The sequence below is a fragment of the Macaca thibetana genome, chromosome 11, assembly GCF_024542745.1.
Source record: "Macaca thibetana thibetana isolate TM-01 chromosome 11, ASM2454274v1, whole genome shotgun sequence".
NCBI classification, from domain to species: domain Eukaryota; kingdom Metazoa; phylum Chordata; class Mammalia; order Primates; family Cercopithecidae; genus Macaca; species Macaca thibetana.
In genome coordinates, this window is record NC_065588.1 from 49,163,931 (window position 1) to 49,188,858 (window position 24,928).

The following is a 24,928-nucleotide window of genomic DNA, read 5'->3' on the forward strand; positions in this document are numbered from 1 at the left end:
CCTGGCACTCTGGCTTCCCGTTGGGTTGACCAAAGGGAGACACCAGCAGGAGATCAGAGGGAGGAGAGAGGTCAGGTGCTTCTTCCCAGCTCCCTCCCTACTTCCAACCCCTTCAGACCACTGTCTGGGGTCATGGCTGCGTCTCCCCAAGATTACAGCTTCTGCCGCCTCACTGCTTCTCTTGACCTTCAGCTCTACATAAGGCGACCAGCCCATCCTGATTTTCTCAGGACTGCCCAGCTTTAGCTCTGCAAGTCCTCTCAGTCTTGGACACACTGAGAGGGTGGACCTCGCTCTAGGGGTGGTAACAGCTTCCCCCCATTGCTAGTCCCTAGCCTCTCCATCCCTGTTCCCTCAGCCCTACCTACACCACTGTAAGTAATCCTTTCATTAAAGTCAGTTTAGCCCTCTCAGGCCCTCACTTCCAAGATGACAAAGAAAAGAAGGAACAACAATTACGCCCACGGCCACGTGCAGCCTATTCACTGCACAAACTCTACCTGACATGTGCCCGAGGGCAAGGCCATTAAGAAAGTCTTCATCTGAAAATGTGGTAGAGGCCACCACCGTCAGGGACATTTCCAAAGGGAGTGTCTTGGATGTCTGGGTGCTTCCCAGGCTGAATGTGAAACTGCATTACCATGTGAGGGGAGCCGCTCACAGCAGGCCAGGCAGGAAGCAGCCTTGTGAAGCCCAGAAGGACCCAACACCCATATCTCGATTCAGAATGGCAGGTGCTGCCCGAAACCTCTGCCAAAGCCCACGTAAGGGGCTGAATCCCTCAGCACTAAAGAAAGACTATCGCCGGGGGCGGTGGCTCAAGCCTGTAATCCCAGCACTTTGGGAGGCCGAGGCGGGCGGATCACAAGGTCAGCAGATCGAGACCACAGTGAAACCCCGTCTCTACTAAAAATACAAAAAATTAGCCGGGCGCAGTGGCGGGCGCCTGTAGTCCTAGCTACTCAGGAGGCTGAGGCAGGAGAATGGCGTGAACCCAGGAGGCGGAGCTTGCAGTGAGCCGAGATCGCGCCACTGCACTCCAGCCTGGGCAACAGCGTGAGACTCCGTCTCAAAAAAAAAAAAAAAAAAAAAAAAAAGAAAGACTATCCTCTGGGAGGTGGGAGAAACGGAAATTATACTTTTTTTTTTTTTTTTTTTTTTGAGATGGAGTCTCCCTCTGTTGCCCAGGCTGGAGTGCAGCAGCCAGATCTCAGCTCACTGCAAGCTCCACCTCCCGGGTTCACGCCATTCTCCTGCCTCAGCCTCCCGAGTAGCTGGGACTACAGGCGCCCGCCACCTCGCCCAGCTAGTTTTTTGTATTTTTTAGTAGAGACGGGGTTTCACCGTGTTAGCCAGGATGGTCTCGATCTCCTGACCTCGTGATCCGCCTGTCTCGGCCTCCCAAAGTGCTGGGATTACAGACTTGAGCCACCGCGCCCGGCCTACTTTTTTAAAAAGTCGATTTAATTGAACTACCTTGGATGAATTTCGTTTCCTTCTGGGATCCTAGTGGCACAGTCGCCACACAGCCCTGTGAGGTACATATTATTATTATTCTCTTTTTACAGATGAGGTAACTGAAGAGGTCAAGCCGCTTGATCAAGGTCACACCACTAGGAAACGGCAGAGCTGGGATTCAAGCCTAGGAGTTCTAGCCACATCCTCACCGGTTCCTGTCTCCTTCACACAAAGCTGAAAAGCCTTCTTGCATAATTTGGATGGAGAGATTCATGGATCTGAGGAAAGGCCTGCCCTCCCTCTAAAGCAAGGACAGGTGTAATGTGAACTCCTGCAGCCCAGACAGTGGAGTGTGAGGTTGAGCAAGGTCCCCCACCTGGGTCTGGAAAGCAAGAATGGGGAAAGAGCAACTGCAGGCACCCGTGAGGCTGCTGGGGGTGGGTAGAAAAGGTGATCCTTACAGCCCCTCCTGGCACCTCACCCGACTCCCACACTCCTGGCTTCCTGCAGAGTTTCCTGAAGGAGAGGAAGGAGGAGAAGTTTCCAGCCTCATGTTCAGACTTGCCCAAAGATAAGATGAGAGCCAACAGATAAGGGGGTAGGGGCAGAGTTTGAGCCCCAAGTCTCCATCAGAGCCCCCAGGCACAAGCTGAGCACATCCTCATCCTGGGTGCAGGAGTGCAGGCTAATTGAGAAGCTGAGTCCCTGACCTGAACCAGACAGACACAGAGCCCGGGACAGCAACAGGTGCAGCCAGACTGCCAGGGACAGGAAGGGCCCAGCAGGTTAAACATGAGAATTAGAGAATCTTCCTAGGAGGAGAAAAATTTGGTGCACAGTCAGGAATAAGGAAGGGGGCTGCCCGCAGTAAGAACTAGAACCTCTTAACACAGGCGATTGACGAGGAAGCGAGCTACAAGCACAGCTAAAACATCAGTGGAAGTATGAGAGATGGAGCACACCCCGAGGAACACACTGGGGGGCTTGAAGGATCCCTTGATAGAGTGGCTGGGATGTGGAGTGAGATGCCAATAGGACCCGTTTGGACACACATATGCCACAGATTGCCTTCCAAGGAGAGGAGGCTGGGGAGCCACACAGCTTTTGTTTTGCTGGGTGAGGTGCGCAAGCACTTAGAGCATTCAGAACGGCAGGAGGGGAGACTTTATTGATTTTTGCAGCATCCGCTGTGGGCTGGCTTGGGCTGTGGGCAGTGGACACAGAGTTGGCCGTGCAGAGCCGGCTGATGGGGGGAGCAGGCCAAATGTGTTCAGGAAGGAGGTGGCTGCTGGCTCACTCAGTAGGTGATGGATGTCTTCAGACTCGACTCAACTGTCTTCTTCAGGATGGTGTGGCAGCTGGAGCCAGAGCTGGAGCCAGACACAGAGCAGGAACCCAAAACAGGGTCCTTCCCAGAGCCCAGGATAATGTTGGAGCCTCCAGTCACGATGCTGGTGCAGCAGGACCCAGAGCTGCTTTTCCCGCCACTAAGTCCACAAATGCTCCCCAAGTCTCCACCAACTCCTCCAGACACGACAGTGCTGCCTCCCACCGAGGCTGCCAAGAAATGCACCGGGTCAGAGCAGGGTCCTCGGCTCCCCATGGGGATCCCATCCCCAAAGTCCCCTGATACTCACAGATAGTGATCTGGCTGGGGCACTCCCCAGACATCCTAGGGGAAAAAGGACAAGAGAGGGATGCGCTAAGAAATACTGCAAAGAATGCATCCCTACGAGCTTTTAAGCCCCTCAGAGCAGGCCACCCACCCTCTCAGCAGATAAAATCCACAGTCCCCAACTTAAAATATCTCTCTGCAGCGTCAGTTGCCCTTAGCGACTCGCAATGTCAGGAAATCTCTCGGAATCCTCTTTAGCAAGCAGCTCACTGTGTTGGCATCCCATCCTCCTCCCCCACCTCATATTCCCAGGTCCCTCCAAGCCTCTCTCACCTGCACTCCTCGCCCTCCAGCAGCCTGCGGTAGGTGGCAATCTCCACATCCAGGGAAAGCTTCGTGCTCATCAGCTCCTGGTACTTGCACAGCAGCTGGGCCAGGTTCTGCTTGGCCGTCCTCAGAGCAGCCTCCAGCTCGTGCACCTTGGCCTGAGCGTCCTTGAGGGCCAGCTCCCCACGCTGCTCAGCGTCAGCGATGACGGCCTGCAGGCTGGCGTTCTGGAAGCGGGGTAGAAATGAGCGAGAAAGTGGTTGTAAGTCCAACATAGCCTCTCAAAGCACCCCCTGTGGATATCACTTGAGGGCTGGGGTGGATCATAATCTCATGAGCTCAAAATTATACATGGCCGTCTGTACCAACACCACCCCTGCAACAGGCTCCTCTCATTCTAAGGGAAGGTATTGCTTCCCTCACTTCCTTACCTCCTGCAGTAGGTTGAAGAGAATCCCCCAAAACTTTCATGTCCACCCAGGACCCCAGAATGTGATCTTATTGGAAGTATGGTCTTTACAGATGTAATTAATTAAGGATCTCATAATCATATCATACCATATTTAGGGTGAGCCCTAAATCCAATGACTGGTGTCCTTATGAATAGAAGAGAGAACACAGAGACAGACACAGAGAGAAGAACTCATCAGAAGAGAGAGGCAGGGCTGGGTGTGGTGGCTCACATCTGTAATCCCAGCACTTTAGGAGGCCAAGGCAGGCAGATTACAGGAGTTCGAGACCATCCTGGCTAACACAGTGAAACCCTGTCTCTACTAAAAATTTTTTTAAAAATATATAGCTGACCGTGGTGGCACGCACCTGTAGTCCCAGCTACTGGGGAGGCTGAGGTAGAAGAATTGCTTGAACCCAGGAGGTGAAGGTTGCAGTGAGCCAAGATCGTGCCACTGCACTCCAGCCTGGCAACAGAGCAAGACTCTGTCTCAAAAAAAAAGAAAAAAAGAAAGAAAGAGGCAGAGATGGGAATGATGCAGCAATAAGGCGAAAAATGCCAAGGAGCTCCTGGAGACTGCAGAAGCTAGCAAGACCCAGGGAGGACTCCCACTGCACCTTCAGAGGAAGCACAGCCCTGCCAACACCTTGATTTCAGACTTCAAGGCTCCAGGACAGGGAGAGATTACATTTCTGTTGTTTTTAGCCACCCAATTTGTGAAGATTTGTCACGGCAGCCCTAGGACACTAGTACAACTCCTGTGCCACCTCCCCAAGTGCTCTTTCCCTATTTCTTCCCACCCCCAGCCCTCGGCACCTCTCCCAGGGTGCTTAGTGCTCTTCCTGTACCGTGGATCACCACCTACAAGGCTCCCCCTGAGGGCCACCAACGTTCTTTTTTTTTTTTCAGACAGTCCCATTTCAAATACTTTGTCCTGTTGTCAGAGTATATCAAACCGTGTGCCTCAATTTTGGGTTTGAAAAACATAATCTCAGCCTGGTATAGTGGCTCACACCTGTAATCCCAGCACTTTGAGAGGCTGAGGTGGGCAGATCACTAGGTCAGGAGATCAAGACCATTCTGGCTAACACAGTGAAACCCTGTCTCTACTAAAAATACAAAAAAAAAAAAAAATTAGCCGGACATGGTGGCACACGCCTGTAGTCCCAGCTACTCAGGAGGCTGAGACAGGAGAATCTCTTAAACCTGGGAGGTGGAGGTTGCAGTGAGCCAAGATCGCGCCACTGCACTCCAGCCTGGGTGACAGAGTGAGACTCCTTCTCAAAAAAAAAGAAGGAAAATATAATCCCTTTACTGACAATAGAAAGCTAGGGGAAGGATGAGATCCCTGTCTTTATCAGCCTTACAGTTGATTTGCCCTCACATCTGACTCAGGAAAGAAGGAATTATCTAAAGTCTGTCATTATTAGATCCCCACTCTGTGGATAGAAACATAATCTCTACTCTACAGATGAAGAAACTGAGGCTCAGAAAGATGGGTGGCAGAACTGGGATCCTAACCCACTTGGGCCTGCACAGGGGAGCCCAGTTAATCATGTTTGTGCAGGAAAAGCAGCAGGGGACAGTGCTATATCCCCAGGAGGGATTCTCCCAGGAAAGGCACATTGCTGTGTGAGGAGCTGTGATTCCCAGGCCCAGGTACCCAGTACACACTCCTGCATGCTGCCACTAGACTCCGAAGACCACATGCTTCAGAACCAGCAACCTCATTTAAAAAGCAGGTTTCTGGGCCCCATCCTTAGAGATTCTGACTCCTCAACTCTGCCAGGAGGCCAGGAATCTGGATCTTAACAGCCTCCCCAGAGGATTCCAAAGCAAGGGGTTCAAATTGGTTGGTGAAACATAGTGGCAGCAAATTGAGTAACAGGACTCATCACATTCCTCTCAGGCCCTGCCTCTCATTGCAAACAAGAGCCAGAAAGATGGTTTGGGATGAAGTGTGGGTTCTGGATACTCCAAGAACCCTCCCCAGAGGGCCTTGCTTGGGAGTCAAGGGACAGCATGTGACTTTCGAACCAAGCTATAGTGCTTGAGGAAATGGCTTGACTCTGTGGTCTCTGCTCTCCATCCTCCATTGATCCCCGAATTGATCTTTTGGGTTTAGGAAATATGAGTGCAAGAATACTTCACAGTTTGAGAATTCATAACACTTCACACCTAGAAGTGAGGTCTCCTCACTGCAGGAGGAGCAGGAAATGGCTTCCTTCCCCTTGCCAATCCCTTCCTCTACTTCTGACCATTGTAATGCATCTACCTAAGGAGAAGTTAGCCCCATCCTGCCACCCACCTCACTTACTCTCTGAGGCCCTGGCTCCCAACTTCCCCCATAGGGCCCCAGGACCTTCAGTGTTTGACCTTGAAGTCCCTGCTGGGCTTGAGAAGTAAGAGTCAAAAGAAGAGATAAGAAAAGAGATGTGGGCTGGGCACAGTGGCTCGCACCTGTAATCCCAGCACTTTGGGAGGCTGAGTCCAGTGGATCACCTGATGTCAGGAGTTTGAGACCAGCCTGGTCAACATGGTGAAACCCTGTCTCTACTAAAAATACAAAAATTAACCGGGCATGGTGGTGGGCACCTGTAATCTCAGCTACTTGGGAGGCTGAGGCAGGAGAATTACTGGAACCCGGGAGGCAGAGGTTGCAGTGAGCTGAGATCATGCCATTGCATTCCAGCCCAGGCCAACAAGAGTGAAACTCCATTTCAAAAAAAAACAGAAAAGAAAGAAAAAGAAAAGAGATGAGGCTGGGTGCAGTGGCTCATGCCTGTAATCCCACCACTTTGAGAGGCCGAGGTGGGCATATCACTTGAGGTCAAGAGTTTGAGACCAGCCTGGCCAACATGGTGAAACGCCGTCTCTACTAAAAATACAAAAATTAGCCAAGCATGGTGGCACGTGCCTGTAATTCAAGCTACTCAGGAGGATGAGGCAGGAGAATCCCTTGAACCCGGAGGCAGAGGTTGCAGTGAGCCAAGATCACGCCACTGCACTCCAGCCTGGGCAACGGAGTAAGACTCTGTAGGAAAGAAGGAAAGAAAGAAACAAGAAAGAAAGAAAAGAAAAGAAAGAGGTAAGAAAAGAGAAAAGAGATGAATTAACCATCTCCCCAAAAGGTTGAAAGCAAGACGTACACCTGGACATAGGCTCCAATGCTGTCAGCCCCTCCCCAACGCCAGGGGAGTGCAATGCAGTGGCACTATCCCACAGAAGCCAACATGCGGCTAGAAGTCACAACAGGAAGGCTGAATTCACCCTAAATGGGGCTTGAAGTTATCTTCTCCCCAAATTATCCAAAGCTCCAGCCAGTTATCAATGTCCTCGACACAAACCCACTGGCAACCCCAATGGAGAGACAGAAACTAGGAACTGGGGAGTGAGTTGAAGACACAAAGGCAATGAGACGATGTTTGGAGGGCTCTGGGAATCTACCTGCTTCTTGAGGTTCTCAATCTGACTCTGCAGCCTCTGAATCTCTTGGTGCAGCCGAGAGATCTGGACTTTCGTTTCCTGCATCCTGTCCCCATGAAGCTGGGCAGACACCTGAAGCTCCTGGTACTGAGAGGGGAACAGAGGGGACACCATTAGTTGAGAGGACCGCCACCTTTGACCATCTCCCTATGTTTGGAATGCCACCTCTCACTTCATTATTTGGAGTGTTTGTTAAACGCCTGTAGCCAGGACACAGTGGGATGTACTTCCAGAAGTCCAAGCTTATCTCCCACAGTTCCTCTGCATCACCTCCCTCCTGGAGGGGAAATAGCCCTGCCCACCCAGCCCCAGACCTTCAGGGAGGTAACTGGAACTGCCCCAATGGAATCTAGGTGGATGACCACCCTAGACTGTGGGCATGGAGACCTAGCCATTTCCAGCATGGTGCTGCCCTCCCGGGTCCCACCACCTTGGTCTGGTACAGGGCCTCAGCCTCAGCCTTGCTGGTCCGGGTGATCTCCTCATACCGGGCGCGGACCTCAGTGATGATGCTGCTGAAGTCCAGGTAGCGGTTGTTGTCCATGGACAGTACCACAGACGTGTCGCTGACCTGGGTCTGGAGCTGGCCCAGCTCCTGAAGGGAAGACAGGTTCAGTGTCCACCCACCCCCAGCTCCCTCTCCCCTTGAAGCCTAGGATGATTGAGCAAGATGGCAAATTTCTGCTTACATGCCATGACCCCCATTCATCCCAGGTGGCATTGAGTATGCCCTGCTCACCATGGGACTTGATCTCCTCATTCAAAAATAAGGGCCATAGGAGGTGGTCTCTGAGGTCTCTTGCAGCTTGGACATTAATGGAAAATGACCTGCAAGGCCCGAAATCACCCAGCCCCCATCACTCCTCAGGCTTCATTTTTTTTTTCTTCTTCTTCTTTTTTCTTTCTTTCTTCTTCTTCTTTTTTTTTTTTTTTTTTTTTTTTTTTTTTTTTTTTTTGAGATGGAGTCTTACTCTGTTGCCCAGGCTGAAGTGCAGTGGCATGATCTCAGTTCACTGTAACCTCCGCCTTCCAGGTTCAAGCCATTCTTCTGCCTCAGCCTCCCTAGCAGCTGAGATTACAAGCACTTGCCACAAAGTCTGGCTAATTTTTGTGTTTTTTGTAGAGACAGCATTTCGCCAGGCTAGTCTCAAACTCCTGACCTCAGGTGATCCACCTGCCTCAGCCTCCCAAAGTGCTGGGATTGTAGGCACGAGCCACTGTGCCCAGCCATCTTCAGACCTCTTATCACATTCCTCTCTCTCTTGCTCCTACAACTCTGGCCACACTGGCCTTCCTGCATTTCCTCAGACAGCACACTCCCACTGTGGGCTGCAGCCACTGCCTGGAATCCCGGAAACCCCCCTGCGTGGTAACCTTTCTCACCTCCTCCAAATCTTTGCTCAGATTTTATCTCCTAAATAAGGCCTACCCTGGCCACATGATTTGAAATTGGCACCTGCTCCATGTTCCCAATCCTCCTTTCCCTGTGCTCATTTTCCTTTTTTCCATTGTGTTTATAACCTCCTAGCATACTGTATAATTTCCTTATTTACTAAGTCTGTTGCTTATTGTCTGTCTCCCAATAGAAAGCAAACTTAGCAGGGTGCGGTGGCTCATGCCTGTAATCCCAGCACTTTGGGAGGCCAAGGCGGGTGGATCACGAGGTCAGGAGTTCAAGACCAGCCTAGCTAAGATGGTGAAACCCCATCTCTACTAAAAATACAAAAATTAGCCGGCTGTGGTGGCAGGCGCCTGTAACCCCACCTACTCGGGAGACTGAGGCAGACAATTGCTTGAACCCGGGAGGCAGAGGTTGCAGTGAGCTGAGATCATACCACAACACTCCAGCCTGGGTGACTGAGCAAGACTCCATCTCAAAAAAAAAAAAAAAAGCAATCTTTTTGCCTGTAGTGATTTTTGCCTGGTTATTCATTGATGTATCCCCAGGACCTAGCGATTCACATAGTAAGTTTTTAGTAATTGGTTGTCAAGTGACTGAATGACCCAGAATCTAAGCCATCCTAACAGACTTCCCCTCTGGCCACTCTCCCCATGGCCACAGGGAGCCTGCCCACCCTGTCCCCTCTCTTGGCTCCCGCCTGCCCTTTGGTTGAGCCTCACTTCTTCATTCAGATGCTTCAAGAAGCAGATGTATTCTCTCAGAGTCTCCAGCTTGCCCTCCAACTCCATCTTGCTCAGGAAAACCCCATCCGCATCCTAGACACAGCGGGAGAGAAACCTTGCAACCCCCTCTTCTCTTTTGGGGATCCTACTCTGGCTCAGGAATACTGTTCATGCACTGCTCGACACCCATCCACCATGCCTCCCAAGTCCCCCTCCTTCCTCCTCCAGCCCCACCCTGTCCTGCTCTCTCCTTTGCCCAACATTGACCCAACATCGCCTTCAGGAAGTCTTCCCTGATTAATCACAACCAGTTCTGCTTCTTCCTCTCCCTCCCCACCCTCTCCTGCTGTGACATCAGAGCTCGTCAAGCAGTCCTTCAGTCAGATCTTGTCTTGGGGTCCCTGTGTCTAGGCAGATGTCCCATTTCCCCAGGGGACCCCTGCAGGCAGAGCGATAGCCTGTCCTAAATCAGGACCTCTCACCCTTTCCCTCCCAGCCTAGGACTAGGCTCCGTGTACAGTGGGTGCTCAGGACGTAAGTGGAGCACTGGCCCCCACCCTCACCTTCTTGAGGACCACAAAGTCATTCTCAAGTGTGGCGCGCCTGTGGGCCTCCTCCTCATACCTGCCAAATAAGTAGAGAAGGACGCAGTTCGAGGCTCCACGGTCAGAGCTCATGCCCCCACTTCCAAGCATGACTTCCCTGAAAAGGACTCCTTGCCTGAGAATGCCCCCAAACAGGACAACAAGCAGCCCTTCTCTCCTTTCCCGCCACGTCCTGGCTATGTACCTGTGCCACTCTTTCAGCCCATGTCCTTTTGATGACGACAGTCACATTGTTTCAGTTTATAAGGCATATTAGAATACCTTTTCCCACTTGCTACTCACACCCATCACTGGGGCAGACAGTTTGGGTTTTATCAGAGAGATTAGACTATTTGACCAAGACCCCACAGATGACTAGGTAGACAAAACAGAGCCAACCCAGGTCTCCTGACCCCAATCCTGGGCTCCTTCCAGAACCTGCCCTCCTCCGCCTCATATTCCATCATCCCAACAGGCCTGGGAGGCCGGAAGGGCAGGTGACATTTCCCAAGTTTACAGAAGGGAAACCAAGTCTGGGAGAGATGAGATGCCTTGCCCAGGCCGCACAGCTACCCCTCACTCACAGTCGCCCCCACCCAAGCCCCCTATTAGTCCAGGGCTCTCTCCACTCCACCAGGTGACCTAGGCGTGCAGCCCAGAACCACAACCCATCTGTGAATTGTGTCACGGGCCTGGCGACGGCCCCACTAAATTGATTCCCTCCCCTCCTTGGGAGGAATCAATTTCAGTCAATTCAGAGAACATCTGAATCACTTTAGCCCACAGCCTGCTGAACAGGAATTTCTCAAAAAAAAAAAAAAAGCCACTGGGGCATTGTTTAAATAAGCCCTTCCCAGCCTTGACCGGAAACACGGGCCCTTGTAGCTGGGGCATGTAGGACACTGGTCTCCTCGCCTTTCCTCCGAGGTTCTCCAGACCTGGGTGGGGGCTGCGGGACACCTCCTTTACCTGTAGCAGGTGGGCACCTGAGAGCCTGGGGAATGGGGATGCGGACGGGTAGAGGGGAGGCCAGTCATGTGCCTCTGGGTGCTCAGTATGTGGGACACCTCCTGACTGTCAGACCCAATCTGAGTCCTCCCAGACCCCGCCCACATAGCATGGGGAAATTTCAGTGTGCCTACTTGAACTTATACTCCTCCTCCTGGTCCCGGCAGGCCTTCAACTCAGCATCCAGAGCCCCTCGTTCTCCCTGGAGCTGCTGCAGCTGCTTCCTGAGCTGATCCAGGCAGGCCTCAAAGACAGGCTCCAGGCCCTGCTGGCTGCCACTCAACCCCTGTTGCTGCAGCAGGTGCCACTTGGTCTCCAGGACCTTGTTCTGCTGCTCCAGGAACCGCACCTGCAGCAGAAGCAGAGGATCCCTGAGGCTCCCGTGGGACTCCCTGTGCACAGCCTCTGGAAAGTAAAGCCTGTGGGACCCTCCCATCAGCCCCACCTTTCTGCTGTCTCCCTGCCCAACCTGGCCAGGGGGAGCCTCATGACCTTCCATGACACTCTGAACACACCAAAAGACTGGACAGACTAATGGGACAAGGTCTTCCCCCCTGCTGGTTGGCCGTTCTCTGTCCCTGAGCCCCAGTCATAGAACAACAGGGCCTCCGCATAGCCAGAGAGTCCAGTTAGTCCACAGGAGGGACTTCCTTGCTGCAGAAGTTATTAGAAAAGTGGTAAAAGGAGGACAAACTTCCCATTCCCAAGTCCATCAAGAGCAGCTCCTCTAAGGGAAGCACAGAGACAGGGGCTTGGCTGAGCTGACCCTCACCTTGTCAATGAAGGAAGCAAACTGGTTGTTGAGGGTCCTGATCTCCTGGGTCTCCTGCGTCCGCACCACCTGGAACTGGGGGTCGATCTCAATCTTCAGTGGGGTCAGCAGATTCTGGTTAATGGTCACTTCTTGGATGCCCCCCGGAGGGCACAGGGAGAGCCCAGGCCCAGCACTCCACTCCCCAAACTGCACCCCCAGCCTTCCCCCTGACCCCCAGGTACTCCCACGAGAGCCTCCCAGGCACCCCCCAAAGGAATTAAGGCTCCTGCTGCTGAAGCCTCCCCTGCTGCAGCCCCTTGAGCGAGCAGAACAGGCTGAGCGAGAGCTGAAGCCCCTCTGGGCCCGGCATGGGGAGAGAGACATGGCAGAGACAGACAGTCACGCAGCTGCAGACGGACAGACAGATTGTCAAGGTGTGTGAGTTTCTGCCCTGGGGCCCCAGCACGAGACTTTTATCCACTCCCGTACCTGGGCTGGGCCTTGGAGAGCAAGATGCTCTTGATCTGACTGTGTCTGTCACTTGGCTCCAGCTGACTTATTCTGACGTGCCTGGAGAATAAGTGTCCAGCACGTGCAGAGCCAAGGGAGAAGGAAACCCAGACCCTGCCCTCAGAGCTCCCAGGTTGTTGGAGAAAGAGGCATGCCCAAAGGTGAGGAAGCAGGCAGGAGACCAGGATGTCAGTACTGAGGGACAGGGAGGGATGGCCAGAGCAAAGTCACTGAGGCCACTCAGGGAAGGCTTCCTGGAGCAGATAGGGAAGCAGCGGGGAGGTTGAAGAGGAAAGAAAGCTAGAAGGGGTTCAGAGGAAGCATCAGAGTGCCCTGGATTCTCAAGGGAGAATCTACCTCAAGGAGTTGGAGAAGGAACGCACTTGCAGCGCCACAAAGTGAGGAGGTGTTATTGCCATCGTTGGCTAAAAGACACTCCAAGATTTGGAAATGAAACAGAAAAACAGGGTTTCCAAGTCCTTCCTCTTGCCCAACCCAGCAATCATCCATGAGGCACCACCCACTGAAACCAGGCATCTCCATCCAGGATCTCATGGACAGTTCGTTTCTGACCCAGCCTATGGCTCTGCTCCTTCCACAAGCACTCAGGGCCAGGCCCATCCACCTGCCATCAGGCTCTGCTTCCTCAGGTTACAAATCAGAGCCACCCAGCCTCCAAAATGAAATGTGCATTTAGGGCCAGGCACAGTGGCTCATGCCTGTCATCCCAACACTTTGGAAGGCTGAGGTGGGTGGATCACTGGAGGTCAGGAGTTTGAGACCAGCCTGTCCAACATGGCGAAATCCCATCTCTACTAAAAATACAAAAATTGGCCAGGTGTGGTGGTACACACCTGTAATCCCAGCTACATAGGAAGCTGAGGCAGGAGAATTGCTTGAACCCAGGAGGCAGAGGTTGAGCAGTGAGTCAAGATTGCGCCACTGCACTCCAGCCTGGGCAACAGAGTGAGACTCCATCTCAAAAAGAAAAAGCAATGTGCATTTAGAAAAATACTCCAGATGGACTGGGAGCGGAAACAGGACATTTGGGGTTCCCCAGAGGACAGTCTCTGCCTCTGGCCTGAAAGTCTGGTGGTTGGAGGAAAACCCTAGGGTTCATCTGATACTTCAGTACAAACTCTCCTGAGTGGCAGGACTCCTGGAAGGAAGGCATCCAGTAGACTCCACTTAAGCTTCTCCACCACTGGCCGGCAGAGTTGGACCACTCTGATTTGGGCAAGTATCCAAAATTTCTTATTTACATGGCAAGGGGGCTATTTCTCCCGGTCCCCCTCCCCTTTCCTAGAGCCTGGCACATTCATAAGCAAGGACACCGGGGCCTTTGACAATGCAACTCAAGGCAAGGACAAACGAGGGCTCAGAATACTGAACACTCAAGAGACGTGCTATGAGGAAGTCAGTCTTAGCAATTTGAACAATCCCACAGATACTCCACCCCAAGGCCAGATAACAGTGAGTACGCCTCACCTCCCTCCAGAGGATTAAAAGCCCCTTCCTCCTTCCCCTGGCCCCAACCAGCAGCACGCCTTAATGAAACTGAATGGCAGGTGACCTCAAGAGGAAGAAGAGGCAGGGCCTTCAGTGGGGAGAACAAAGGAGTTCAAGGAGGAAGGGACCAGGTAAGGAAGAGAAGAGGAGAGAAAAGACCCAGGAGGAGAATTAGGTGCACCAAGGAGAGAGGAGGCAATGCAGAGCAGCCCCAGAGTCCAGAAGAGGGCTGGGAAATGCATTGAATTCTGCTCATTCCTCAGGGGACTCAAGCCCTACTCCCTGGGGACCACTGTGCAGGGGTGAGGTTCTGGGCCTGCCTTCCAGACCCCACAAATGTGCTTGAGAAAGATTTCTGTGAACTGAACTCTACCATCCCTCCCTGTCAGGATTCAGGGTGGAGGACAGAGGCCACATTTGGGATGGGGCCAAATCCACCTCCATGGAACTTCCCCATATTTGTAATTTTGTAGATAACAGAGCCAGAAGGGCACTTCAAGGTCATCTGAGCCAATGCCTTTGTTTTACACTCGAGGACCCTGAGGCCCCATAGGTGTGGGGCAGGGCATAGAGACTGCACACTCTAGGGCAACATAAGAGGTTGCCAGGTGACCTCTAAGTCTGCTCTGGCCCATCCCTCTGTGATCTTAGGGACTTGCTCAAGGCAGCCCACAGAGCTCCTCAGGCTGGAGGTACCACCTGTACCCAGCTCAGACCACTGCCCCATGGAGCAGCCCACAATGAACCTCCTCCCTGTTCCACATGCCCGCCCGCCCTTCAAACTTTCTAAGACAACACCACTAAACACTGAATCACAGCTCCATGATGTATGTCCTGTCCACCCCTCTATCCAGCTCAGCATCTGGCATACACTAGGCATCAATCACTATTTGTTTAAACAGATGAATTTTTATCCACGACCATTATACCCAGGGACCTTGCAGAATCCCCAGATTTGCAATTGCTGCTGTAACAGATGCTGCCCCTACTTAGAAATAATTCCCCTACTTAGAAAGATGGTCATGTAGTGATGGGGAGAATGACAACAGTCTGGAGATTGAACCAGGCCCCTCAGCAGCCGAGTGACTTGGTTTTGCACACAAAGGTGCACAGAGATCCCAATTCATGCAGCAGCAAAAGTATAATTGGCTCCCATCATGGACTTAATACTAAATCCTGCAGTGCCAAGGCTCTAATGGGTTATATCTTTCCTCAGTTTCCCCTGCTCCAGGTTAACCCTTCTCAACCACACCTCATGCTCTACAGCCTGTCCCTGCCTTGGCCCTTATCAATGGGAAAGGCCCTGCCAGCACAGCTTTTTTTTTTTTTTTTTTTTTTTTTTTTTTTTGAGACAGGGTCCAGCTCTGCAGCCCAGGCTACAGTGCAGTGGTGCAATCTCCGCTCACTGCAGCCTCAACTTCCCAGGCTCAAGCTATCTTCCCACCTCAGCCTTCTGAATAGCTGGGACTACAGCCACACACCACTGCACCTGGTTAATTTTTGCATTTTTAGTAGAAATGGGGTTTCATCATGTTGCCATGTTGCCTATGTTGAACTCCTGGGTTCAAGCGAACCACCCACCTCAGCCTCCCAAAGTGCTGAGTTTACAGGCGTGAGCCACTGCACCCGGCATCTCAGCACAGCTTCTTATGGCTTTCCTGTGGCCTCTTCTCTCACCGTACCACCCTAAGTTCACTGTTGGCCACAGCTACAAGTCTCCAACCTTTCTCTCTAATTGCTCTCAAGCCAGTTCTTGCTTGTGCAGTCGATCTTTTCACCCAAAAGTCATTTATTCACATTTATTCATTTATTCACAAACAACATATGGTTGAGCACCTACCATATTTCAGGCCCTGTGCTGAGAGTTAGAAATTTACCTGAGAACCTGACTGGGCACGGAGGCTCACGTCTGTAATCACAGCACTTTGGGAGACTGAGGTGGGCAGATCACCTGAGGTCAGGAGTTCAAGGCTATCCTGGCCAACATGGTGAAACACTGTCTCTACTAAAAATACAAAAATTAGCTGGGTGTGATGGCAGTCTCTTGTAGTCCCAGCTACTCAGGAGGCTGAGGCAGGAGAATTGCTTGAACCCAGGAGGCAGCAGTTGCAGCGAGCCGAGATCACGCCACTGCACTCCAGCCTGGGCAACACAGGGAAACTTTGTCTCAAAAAAAAAAAAAAAAAACAGAAATTTACCTGAGATCAAGCCCCAGCCACTGAACTAAGAGACCTTAGAGTCTATTGGGGAAACAGATATTAAACAAGTCTTTAATTGTAATTACGATTGGGAGAGAAAAGTATAAGACACAAAAGAAGGCTAACCTAGTTTATCCCCTAATTTATTCTCTAACACTCCAGAACACTCCAGCCTCAGGGCTTTGGCACTCGCTGTGTCCTCTTCCTGGCATGCTCCTCCCCAGATACCCTCCTAGCTTGCTCCCCATCTTCTTCTGGCCTTCCTCCACCTTCTCTGGCTGCGCCAAACCAAAACTGCAACCCCGAGACCAACCCTCCTTTGCCACTCTTCTCCCCTTCCCTGCTTTCTTTCTACTTGGCATCTATCGCTTCCTCATACACCGTGTATTCTACTCACTCATTCTGTTTGCCAGCTTTCCTGCACTAGAATGTGAGATCCAAGAGGGCAGAGATTTTGTCTGTTTTGCTCACCTCTGTATTCTCTGCACTTCAGAACAGTGCCTGGCAGCCAGTAGGTGCTCAGTACATACTAGTTGAATGAATGAATCCGCATTCAGTTTCATCTTGGTGATTTCCTGCCAATCTCTGGAGATCCTTCTGATTCTCAATTCTCTTCTTTGAAACAATAGTCCTCCCCTGCAACCTGCCCACCCATTCATTTGGGAAATGTGGTTTCATTACTCTATGTGCACATGAGTATGTGTTATTGAGCATCTACTATTGGCTGAACAATCAGCTAAGTGATACAGGAGATACACAATGCATAAGCCGCCTCCCCAACCTGAAGGAGTGTCCAGTCTCATGGAAGATACACACATGAGCACAGAAACCAAGAGGAGGAAGGAGCTGAGAGGTTCTGTTCTGGTTGCAAGTTGGCATGTTGGTGTGGTGGGGGGAGTTCCTATTGCTCCAGTGGCCTGGTCTTGAAGAAAAGCAAGGACAAGGCCCCGTGGCGTGCTCTTCTTAGAAACCCTCCCTCTGTTTGGGAATCTACCCAGCTGTACTTTTCTCCAGATCCCACTTTTGCCATCTTGCCTTCAAGAACATCAGAAAATTTGTCAAATGTCTCATTGAATCCCAGAGAGCCTCTGTCGGACCTACAATAACTATGAAGATCACATTGTCACCAGGTGTTGTGGCTCACACCTGTAATCCCAGCACTTTGGGAGGCCAAGGCGGGTGGATCGCTTGAGCTCAGGAGTTCAAGACCAGCCTGGGCAACATGGCAAAACCCCATCTCTACAAAACATACAAAAATCAGCCAGGCATGGTGGTGCACACCTGTGGTTCCAGCTACTAAGGAGATAGAGGTGGAAGGATGTCTTAGCCCAGGAGGCGACGGTTGCAGTGAGCCAAGATCATGACACTCCACTCCAGTCTGGGCCACAGAGCTAGACCCTGTCAAAAAAAAACAAAGATAACAATACTGAATGGGCAAAAACTGGAAGCATTCCCTTTGAAAACCAGCACAAGACAAGGATGCCCTCTCTCACCACTCCTATTCAACATAGTATTGGAAGTTCTGGCCAGGGCAATCAGGCAAGAGAAAGAAATAAAGGGTATTCAATTAGGAAAAGAGGAAGTCAAATTGTCTCTGTTTGCAGATGACATGATCGTATATTTAGAAAACCCCATCATCTCAACCCAAAATCTCCTTAAACTGATAAGCACCTTCAGCAAAGTCTCAGGATACAAAATCAATGTGCAAAAATCACAAGCATTCCTATACACCAAGAACAGATAAACAGCCAAATCATGAGTAAATTCTCATTCACAATTGCTACGAAGAGAATAAAATACCTAGGAATCCAGCTTACAAGGGATGTGAAGGACCTCTTCAAGGAGAACTACAAATCACACCGCTCAAGGAAATAAGAGAGGACACAAACAAATGGAAAAACATTCCATGCTCATGGATAGGAAGAATCAATATCATGAAAATGGCCACACTGCCCAAGGTAATTTATAGATTCAATGCTATCCCCATCAAGCTACCACTGACTTTCTTCACAGAATTGGGGAAAAAAAACTACTTTAAATTTCAGATGAAACCAAAAAAGAGCCTGCATAGCCAAGACAATCCTAAGCAAAAAGAACAAAGCTGGACGCATCATGCTACCTGACTTCAACCTATACTACAAGGGTACAGTAACCAAAACAGCATGGTACTGGTACCAAAACAGATACATAGACCAATGGAACAGAACAGAGGTCTCAGAAATAACACCATACATCTAAAACCATCTGATTTTTGACAAACCTGACAAAAACAAGCAATGCGAAAAGGATTCCCTATTTAATAAATGGTGCTGGGAAAACTGGCTAGCCATATATAGAAAGCTGAAACTGGATCCCTTCCTTACGCCTTACACAAAAATTAACTCACGATGGATTAGAGACTTAAATGTAAGACCTAAAACCATAAAAACCCTAGAAGAAAACCTAGGCAATACCATTCAGGACATAGGCATGGGCAAAGACTTCATGCCTGAAACACCAAAAGCAATGGCAAAGAAAGCCAAAATAGATAAATGGGATCTAATTAAATTAAAGAGCTTCTGCACAGCAAAAAAAACTATCATCAGTGTGAACAGGCTCAGTGTGAACTGAACCTACAGATTGGGAGAAAATTTTTGCAATGTATCCATCTGACAAAGGGCTAATATCCAGAACCTGCAAAGAACTTAAACAAATTTACAGGAAAAAAGCAAACAACCCCATCAAACAGTGGGCAAAGGATATGAACAGACACTTCTCAAAAGAAGACATTTATGCAGCCAACAGACTTATGAAAAAATGCTCATCATCACTGGTCATCAGAGAAATGCAAATCAAAACCACGATGAGATACCATCTCATGCCAGCTAGAATGGTAATCATTAAAAAGTCAGGAAACAACAGATGCTGGAGAGGATGTGGAGAAATGGGAATACTTTTACACTGTTGGTGGGAATGTAAATTAGTTCAACCATGTGGAAGACAGTGTGGCGATTCCTCAAGGATCTAGAACTAGAAATACCACTTGACCCAGCCATCCCGTTCCTGGGTATATGCCCAAAGGGCAACAAATCATGCTACTATAAAGACACATGCACACGTATGTTTATTGTGGCACTATTCACAATAGCAAAGACTTGGAACCAACCCAAAAGTCCATCAATAATAGACTGGATAAAGAAAATGTGGCACATATACACCATGGAATACTGTGCAGCCATTGTAAAAGGATGAGTTCATATCCTTTTGCAGGGACATGGATGAAGCTGGAAACCATCATTCTCAGCAAAATATCACAAGGACAGAAAACCAAACACCACATGTTCTCACTCATAAGTGGGAGTTGAACAATAAGAACACATGGACACAGGGAGAGGAACATCACACACTGGGGCCTGCTGGGGGCTGGGGGGGTAGGGGAGGGATAGCGTTAGGAGAAATACCTGATGTAAATGATGAGGTGATGATGCGTCAAACCATCATGGCACATGTATACCTATGTAACATACCTGCACATTGTGCACTTGTACCCTAAAACTTAAAGTATAATAATAATAATAAATTTTAAAGTTAACATTGTCAGTGAGCTGTTTTATCCAAAGATCAAACAATAAATGGGGACTTTATGACAGGCCCGGTTCTCAGAACTTACATATAATAAGCATTTAGTGTTTACATTTACACTCCAACTTTAAAACATTTAATGCTAACAACCCTATGAAGTAGGTACTTTACATCACCATCTTACAGAAGGGGAAACTTACAGAAAGGGACATGAAGAGAACAATAATGGTAAATGGCAGAGCCAGGATTTGGACACATGCTGCAGGCTTCAGAGTCTTTGCACTTTACCACCACACTGTGTTCCTCTCAGAGACCCAGGAATGCCACTGTTAAAGGCTACCTTAGCCAACTGAAGCCCAGAGAAGTGGAGCAATATACCTAAGGTCACACAGCAGATCCCAAACTGAAACTCATCCCTCAACAATCATTCATGCAGCATTTAGTAAGCATCACCAGGTGCCAGGCACCATGGGAGCCCAGGTTCAATGAAGATTAATCAAAGTCTCTGCATTGGAGGAACTTGCAGTCTGGTGAGGGAGAGGAAGGGTTGGGAAACTGGGGAACCTACGTGAAAACCAGTAAGGGCAATAGAGTATTGGAGGCACCATTTCAGAGACTGTGGAAGGCTGCGTTTTTTCTTGAAGCAGAAGCAGCAGGCATTCTTATTCTTGGCATGCTCCAAGAAAAAACAAAAGTCATCTCCTGGGGTCTAGAGCCTCCAGGCACAAAGGGAGCAGAGTGTAGGCTGGGAGGTGAGGATGGAGCTCCGCCTGGGCGAAGGGGAGGCTGGCCCACCCACACGCGTTCAGGTCCCCTGGCTTTCACAGGCCAAGGAAAGGCTTGGCTACTGTCGTGTTGTTTGAGAGGGACTGCACAGAAAAGGCTGCTGTGTCCTGCCCCTGCCTTTGGTCAGCCTCCGCTCCCTCACCATGGACACCCCAGTGACCTCCCTGATCCAGGCACCATGGAAGCTTCTCTCCGTTTTTGGCTTTTGCAGCTGAGAAGTGCATGCCGAATTCTAAGCCAGGATATCCTGATTATCCTGAACATCGGTCATTGGCATTCAACCTTTACCATCAAGCTGCATTGACCAAATTCCATAGGTATTATGGCATACTTAAGAGTTTTCTTTAGGCCGGGCGTGGTGGTTCATGCCTGTAATCTCAGCACTTTGGGAGGCCAAGGCAGGTAGATCACAAGGTCAGGGAGACCATCCTGCCTAACACAGTGAAAACCCATCTCTACTAAAAACACAAAAATTAGCCAGGCGTGGTGGCAGGCGCCTGTAGTCCCAGGTACTTGGGAGGCTGAGGCAGGAGAATGGCATGAACCTGGAAGGCAGAGTGCAGTGAGCCGAGACCACACCACTGCACTCCAGCCTGGGCAACAGAGCAAGACTCCGTCTCAAAAAAAAAAAAAAAAAAAAAAAAAAAAGTTTTCTTTAAATCAAATCTAAATCAGTTCACTTTTTTCTTATCCTGACCCTAAACAATAACAGCCTTGAAATCTTGACTTCTGTGTGCTAATTCTTAATGCTCTAATTCATATTCAAATAAAACATAACTATTAAAATGTATGACATTTGGCTGGGCGCAGTGGCTCACACCTGTAATCCCAACACTTTGGGAGGCCGAGGCGGGTGGATCACCTGAGGTCGGGAGTTCAAGACCAGTCTGACCAACATGGTGAAACTCCACCTCTACTAAAAATACAAAACTAGCCAGGCATGGTGGCGCATGCTTGTAATCCCATCTCCTCGGGAGGCTGAGGCAGGAGAATTGCTTGAACCTGGAGATGGAGGTTGCGGTGATCAGAAATCACGCCATTGCAATCCAGCCTGGGCGACAGAGCGAAACTCCATCTCAAAAAAAAAAAAAAAAAAAAGTAAGACATTTGTCTTTGCGCCACCTGAGTCCATCTTGTGTTTCTTCAGTGGCTTACACAGTACCCTTGAGGAAGGGCTCTAAGTTCCTCCAAAGCCAGGAAGGGCAAAGATGAATGTGGCTATTCTCTGACTTCTAGCACCAATCTTGGCCTGTCGGGCAAGAGAGAAAGAAGGGAGAAGATTACAGAGTGCACCCCTTCTCTACCCCATACCCAGGCAGAGCACACTCTGGCATTCTCTGCCCCTGGTACCCTCCTGCCTGGGAGGTAGCTACCCAGGCTACCCACGTAGCCCTGCTCCTGTCACTGAACTGGAAGTGAAGGAAAGTGGCACCCACCCAGGCAATGGGTTCACTGCAACAGGGAAAGGGTACCCCACAGGTAAGCCAAGCTGCTACCTCTGCAGCCTCTCCATGCCCAGGTAGAGAGGCCCTGAAACCCACAAGAAGGGCATTCCTAAGGCAGAGACCTTGGAGAGAAAAGATTAGCAAAACATTGCCTGGGAGTCCAGAACTGAAGTATATGTCTCCAAGTTGAGGGTGGGAGTGAGGGATGATGCCAAACTTTGGAATAATAATGGCCCTTTTACCCATAGTGGCTAATATGATCATGTTCTACAACACACTTTTAAAAATACTATTGGGGGTTGGGCACAGTGGTTCACGCCTGTAATCCCAGCACTTTGGGAGGTCAAAGAGGGCAGATCACTTGAGACCAGGAATTCAAGATCAGCATGGCCAACATGGTGAAACCCCATCTCTACTAAAAACACAAAATTAGCTGGGTGTGGTGGCACATGCCTGTAATCCCAGCTATTCAGGAGGCTAAGGCAGGAGAATCACTCGAACCCCAGAGGTGGAGGTTGCAGTGAGCAGAGATCACACCACTGCACTCCAGCCTGGGCAACAGAGTGAGATTCCCTCTTAAAAAAATAAATAAATAAAAATACTATTGGGAACTCTCTGAGTGCCAATCACTGGGCTGGACCTGTGCAGATCCTTCATCTTCTTTTATCTTCACCACAATCTGAGATGTGGGTATTATTCTTGCTCGCTCTACAGACGCAGAAACAAAACAATTGTCCAAGATCTCAAAGATGGAAAGAGGCCAAGTTAGAATAAAAACCCAGATCTTCTAAACATACACTGCCCCAGTAGTCTTCCCAGGAACACTGTACAGCCTTCATGTAGTACATATGTGTACATGTTTCCTATATAACAAAGAAACCAGAAGTTTCCCTGGTGCTGGGGCTACGGGGAGAGCACAAGGGAGAAGACACCAACTCCCACTCTGCTGCAACACATAGCACTCTTCTCAGGGATGGGGCAGTGGTGTGTTATTGTTACACAAGGGGCTCTCTGTCGGGGAGGGAAGATAAGTCTCTTCTGTAGTGTTTGCCATTTTCCATGGTGCAAATATTCCATGGCTGATTTCAAGCTACCACCATGATGTCACTGAATGCAGAGCTGGGAAGAGACGCACACAACCAGGTCTCCTGAGTTTGCTCAAGCAGGCCCAGCACACCATGGGCCAGGATGAGGAAAGGGAGACTGTCCCAGGCTGGGAGTCAGGAATACACATCCAGGAACAAACTGCTGGTGCCTGAGACAGGAAGGGGATTGGACAGAGCTTCCGACTCTGGGGGCCCCTGAGAGGAGAAGAGGGAAGTGTTCAGACAAGAACTTGAGTTGAGAATCCAGACATGCCCATCCAGGGCTTAGTACCCAGCCATTACCACCCTGACCCAATCAGGTTCAACCAGTTGGGTGCCCTGCCGCTAGCAACAGCTCCTGATTTGGAAAATATTATGAGACCTGTTACTAAGGACAGCCTCCTAACACCCCAGAGGGTGAAGGGCAACTTCCAGGGGAAAGTTATCAAGATTCCTACACCCTGGGGATGTTCAGTGAAAGCTGCAGCAGGAACTCCCGGACCAGGAGACAGAGTAGGGGGTTACATGGACCAGCTCCCTCCCCGTCAACCGTCTCACCAGCCTCTCTCCCGTGGCCATCTGAGTGCTGTGCCCTGGGTGTTGGAAGTGAGGTTCTGCCCGTCTTCAAGGAACTTCCATCTGAGAGGAAATCCGTATTTTCAAAACTGCAAGCTACAACCCACTAGTGGATTGTGAAATCAATTGCATGAGTCTTTACCAGCACATGAGTGTGCATCACAGGTAGTTAGGGTAATATTGCACCATGAAATTTTGTTCTGTGTGTGTGTGTGCGCATGCAGAACTGTAATATAAAATGAATTTATTATTAGAGATCATTGTTCAAAAACAATTTCAGAAATTCCCTGACAAAGGAAGTCGTCCCCACACCCAAACACACACAAACCCAAGAAAATAAGACCGGGGTGGGGGAGGGGGGAGGGATTGCATTGGGAGTTATACCTGATGTAAATGACGAGTTGATGGGTGCTGACGAGTTGATGGTTGCAGCACACCAACATGGCACAAGTATACATATGTAACAAACCTGCACGTTATGCACATGTACCCTAGAACTCAAAGTATAATAATAAAAAAAAAAAAAAGAAAATAAGACCAGAAACAGGAGCAGCGTTAGGTGTCACGACTTGGGAATAGAACATAGAGGGGGAGTCTGGGAAACTTTTCCAAAGGAGAGAAGTAATGAAAAGCAGAGTTGGAAAGGGGAAACTAAGAAACTGACGAATCTCTCCCAATCTATCCTGGAAGGGAGAGGAAATTCTCTTAATATCTAATCCCTAAACCCACTGATGTGCTCTTCTCTGCAGCCCACCCACTCCTCAAAAGGAAAACCCACAGCTCCCTCCTCCAGGTAACCACCTTTCCTGGGTCACGACAGTGACACAGCTGGTCGGGGCTAGGGAGGGTGGAGTGAGCTGGGCTCAGGGGCACAGATGGCAGCATGCTGGGCACAGCCAGGCAGGAGGGCCCAGCGCTGCGGGTGCTGGGGCAACACAGAACCATATCAGATTCATGCCTGCCCTTGGGAAACGTAGACTCTAGTTAAGAAGACCAAAGTAGGCCGGGCGCAGTAGCTCACGCCTGTAATACCAGCACTTTGGGAGGCCAAGGTGAATGGATCACAAGGTTAGGAGTTCGAGACCAGCCTCGAGAGCATGGCGAAAGCCCGTGTCCACTAAAAATACAAAAATTAGCCAGGTGTGGTGGCACGTGCCTGTATTCCCAGCTACTTGGGAGGCTGAGGCAGGAGAATCTCTTGAACTTGGGAGGCGGAGGTTGCAGTGAGCCAAGATCGCACCATTGCACTCCAGCCTGGGTGACAGAGCAAGACTCTGTCTAAAAAAAAAAAAAAAAAAAAAAAAAAAAGACCAAAGTAACACACACCTAGAGCAACCCAACAGCAGAAACATCCCACAGGGGCGTAACACTTGCCAGTGCAGAATGGCAGGGCAGTGAGATCTTGCAGATCATCTCGTCCAACATGCTGTTTCACTGCAGAAGAAACAAGC

At 50.0% G+C, this 24,928-nt stretch overlaps 1 protein-coding gene across 2 annotated transcripts; it reads right to left on the bottom strand.

Annotated features, from left to right (window-relative positions):
- Positions 1–1,452: 1,452 nt before the first annotated feature.
- KRT78 (keratin 78) lies at positions 1,453–12,255 on the bottom strand. Of its 2 annotated transcripts, none has more exons than XM_050748835.1 (9): positions 11,826–12,255; positions 11,188–11,402; positions 10,025–10,085; positions 9,459–9,554; positions 7,768–7,932; positions 7,299–7,424; positions 3,407–3,627; positions 3,096–3,130; positions 1,453–3,015 (listed from the first exon to the last, which is right to left on the bottom strand). In XM_050748835.1, the coding sequence occupies exons 1-9, from the start codon at positions 12,189–12,191 to the stop codon at positions 2,756–2,758; spliced, it is 1,545 nt and encodes a 514-aa protein (XP_050604792.1). In that variant the 5' UTR covers positions 12,192–12,255; the 3' UTR covers positions 1,453–2,755. The 2 variants fall into 2 exon arrangements, with proteins under 2 accessions (XP_050604792.1, XP_050604793.1); XM_050748836.1 differs by lacking the exon at positions 11,826–12,255 and adding an exon at positions 11,499–11,564.
- Positions 12,256–24,928: the final 12,673 nt, after the last annotated feature.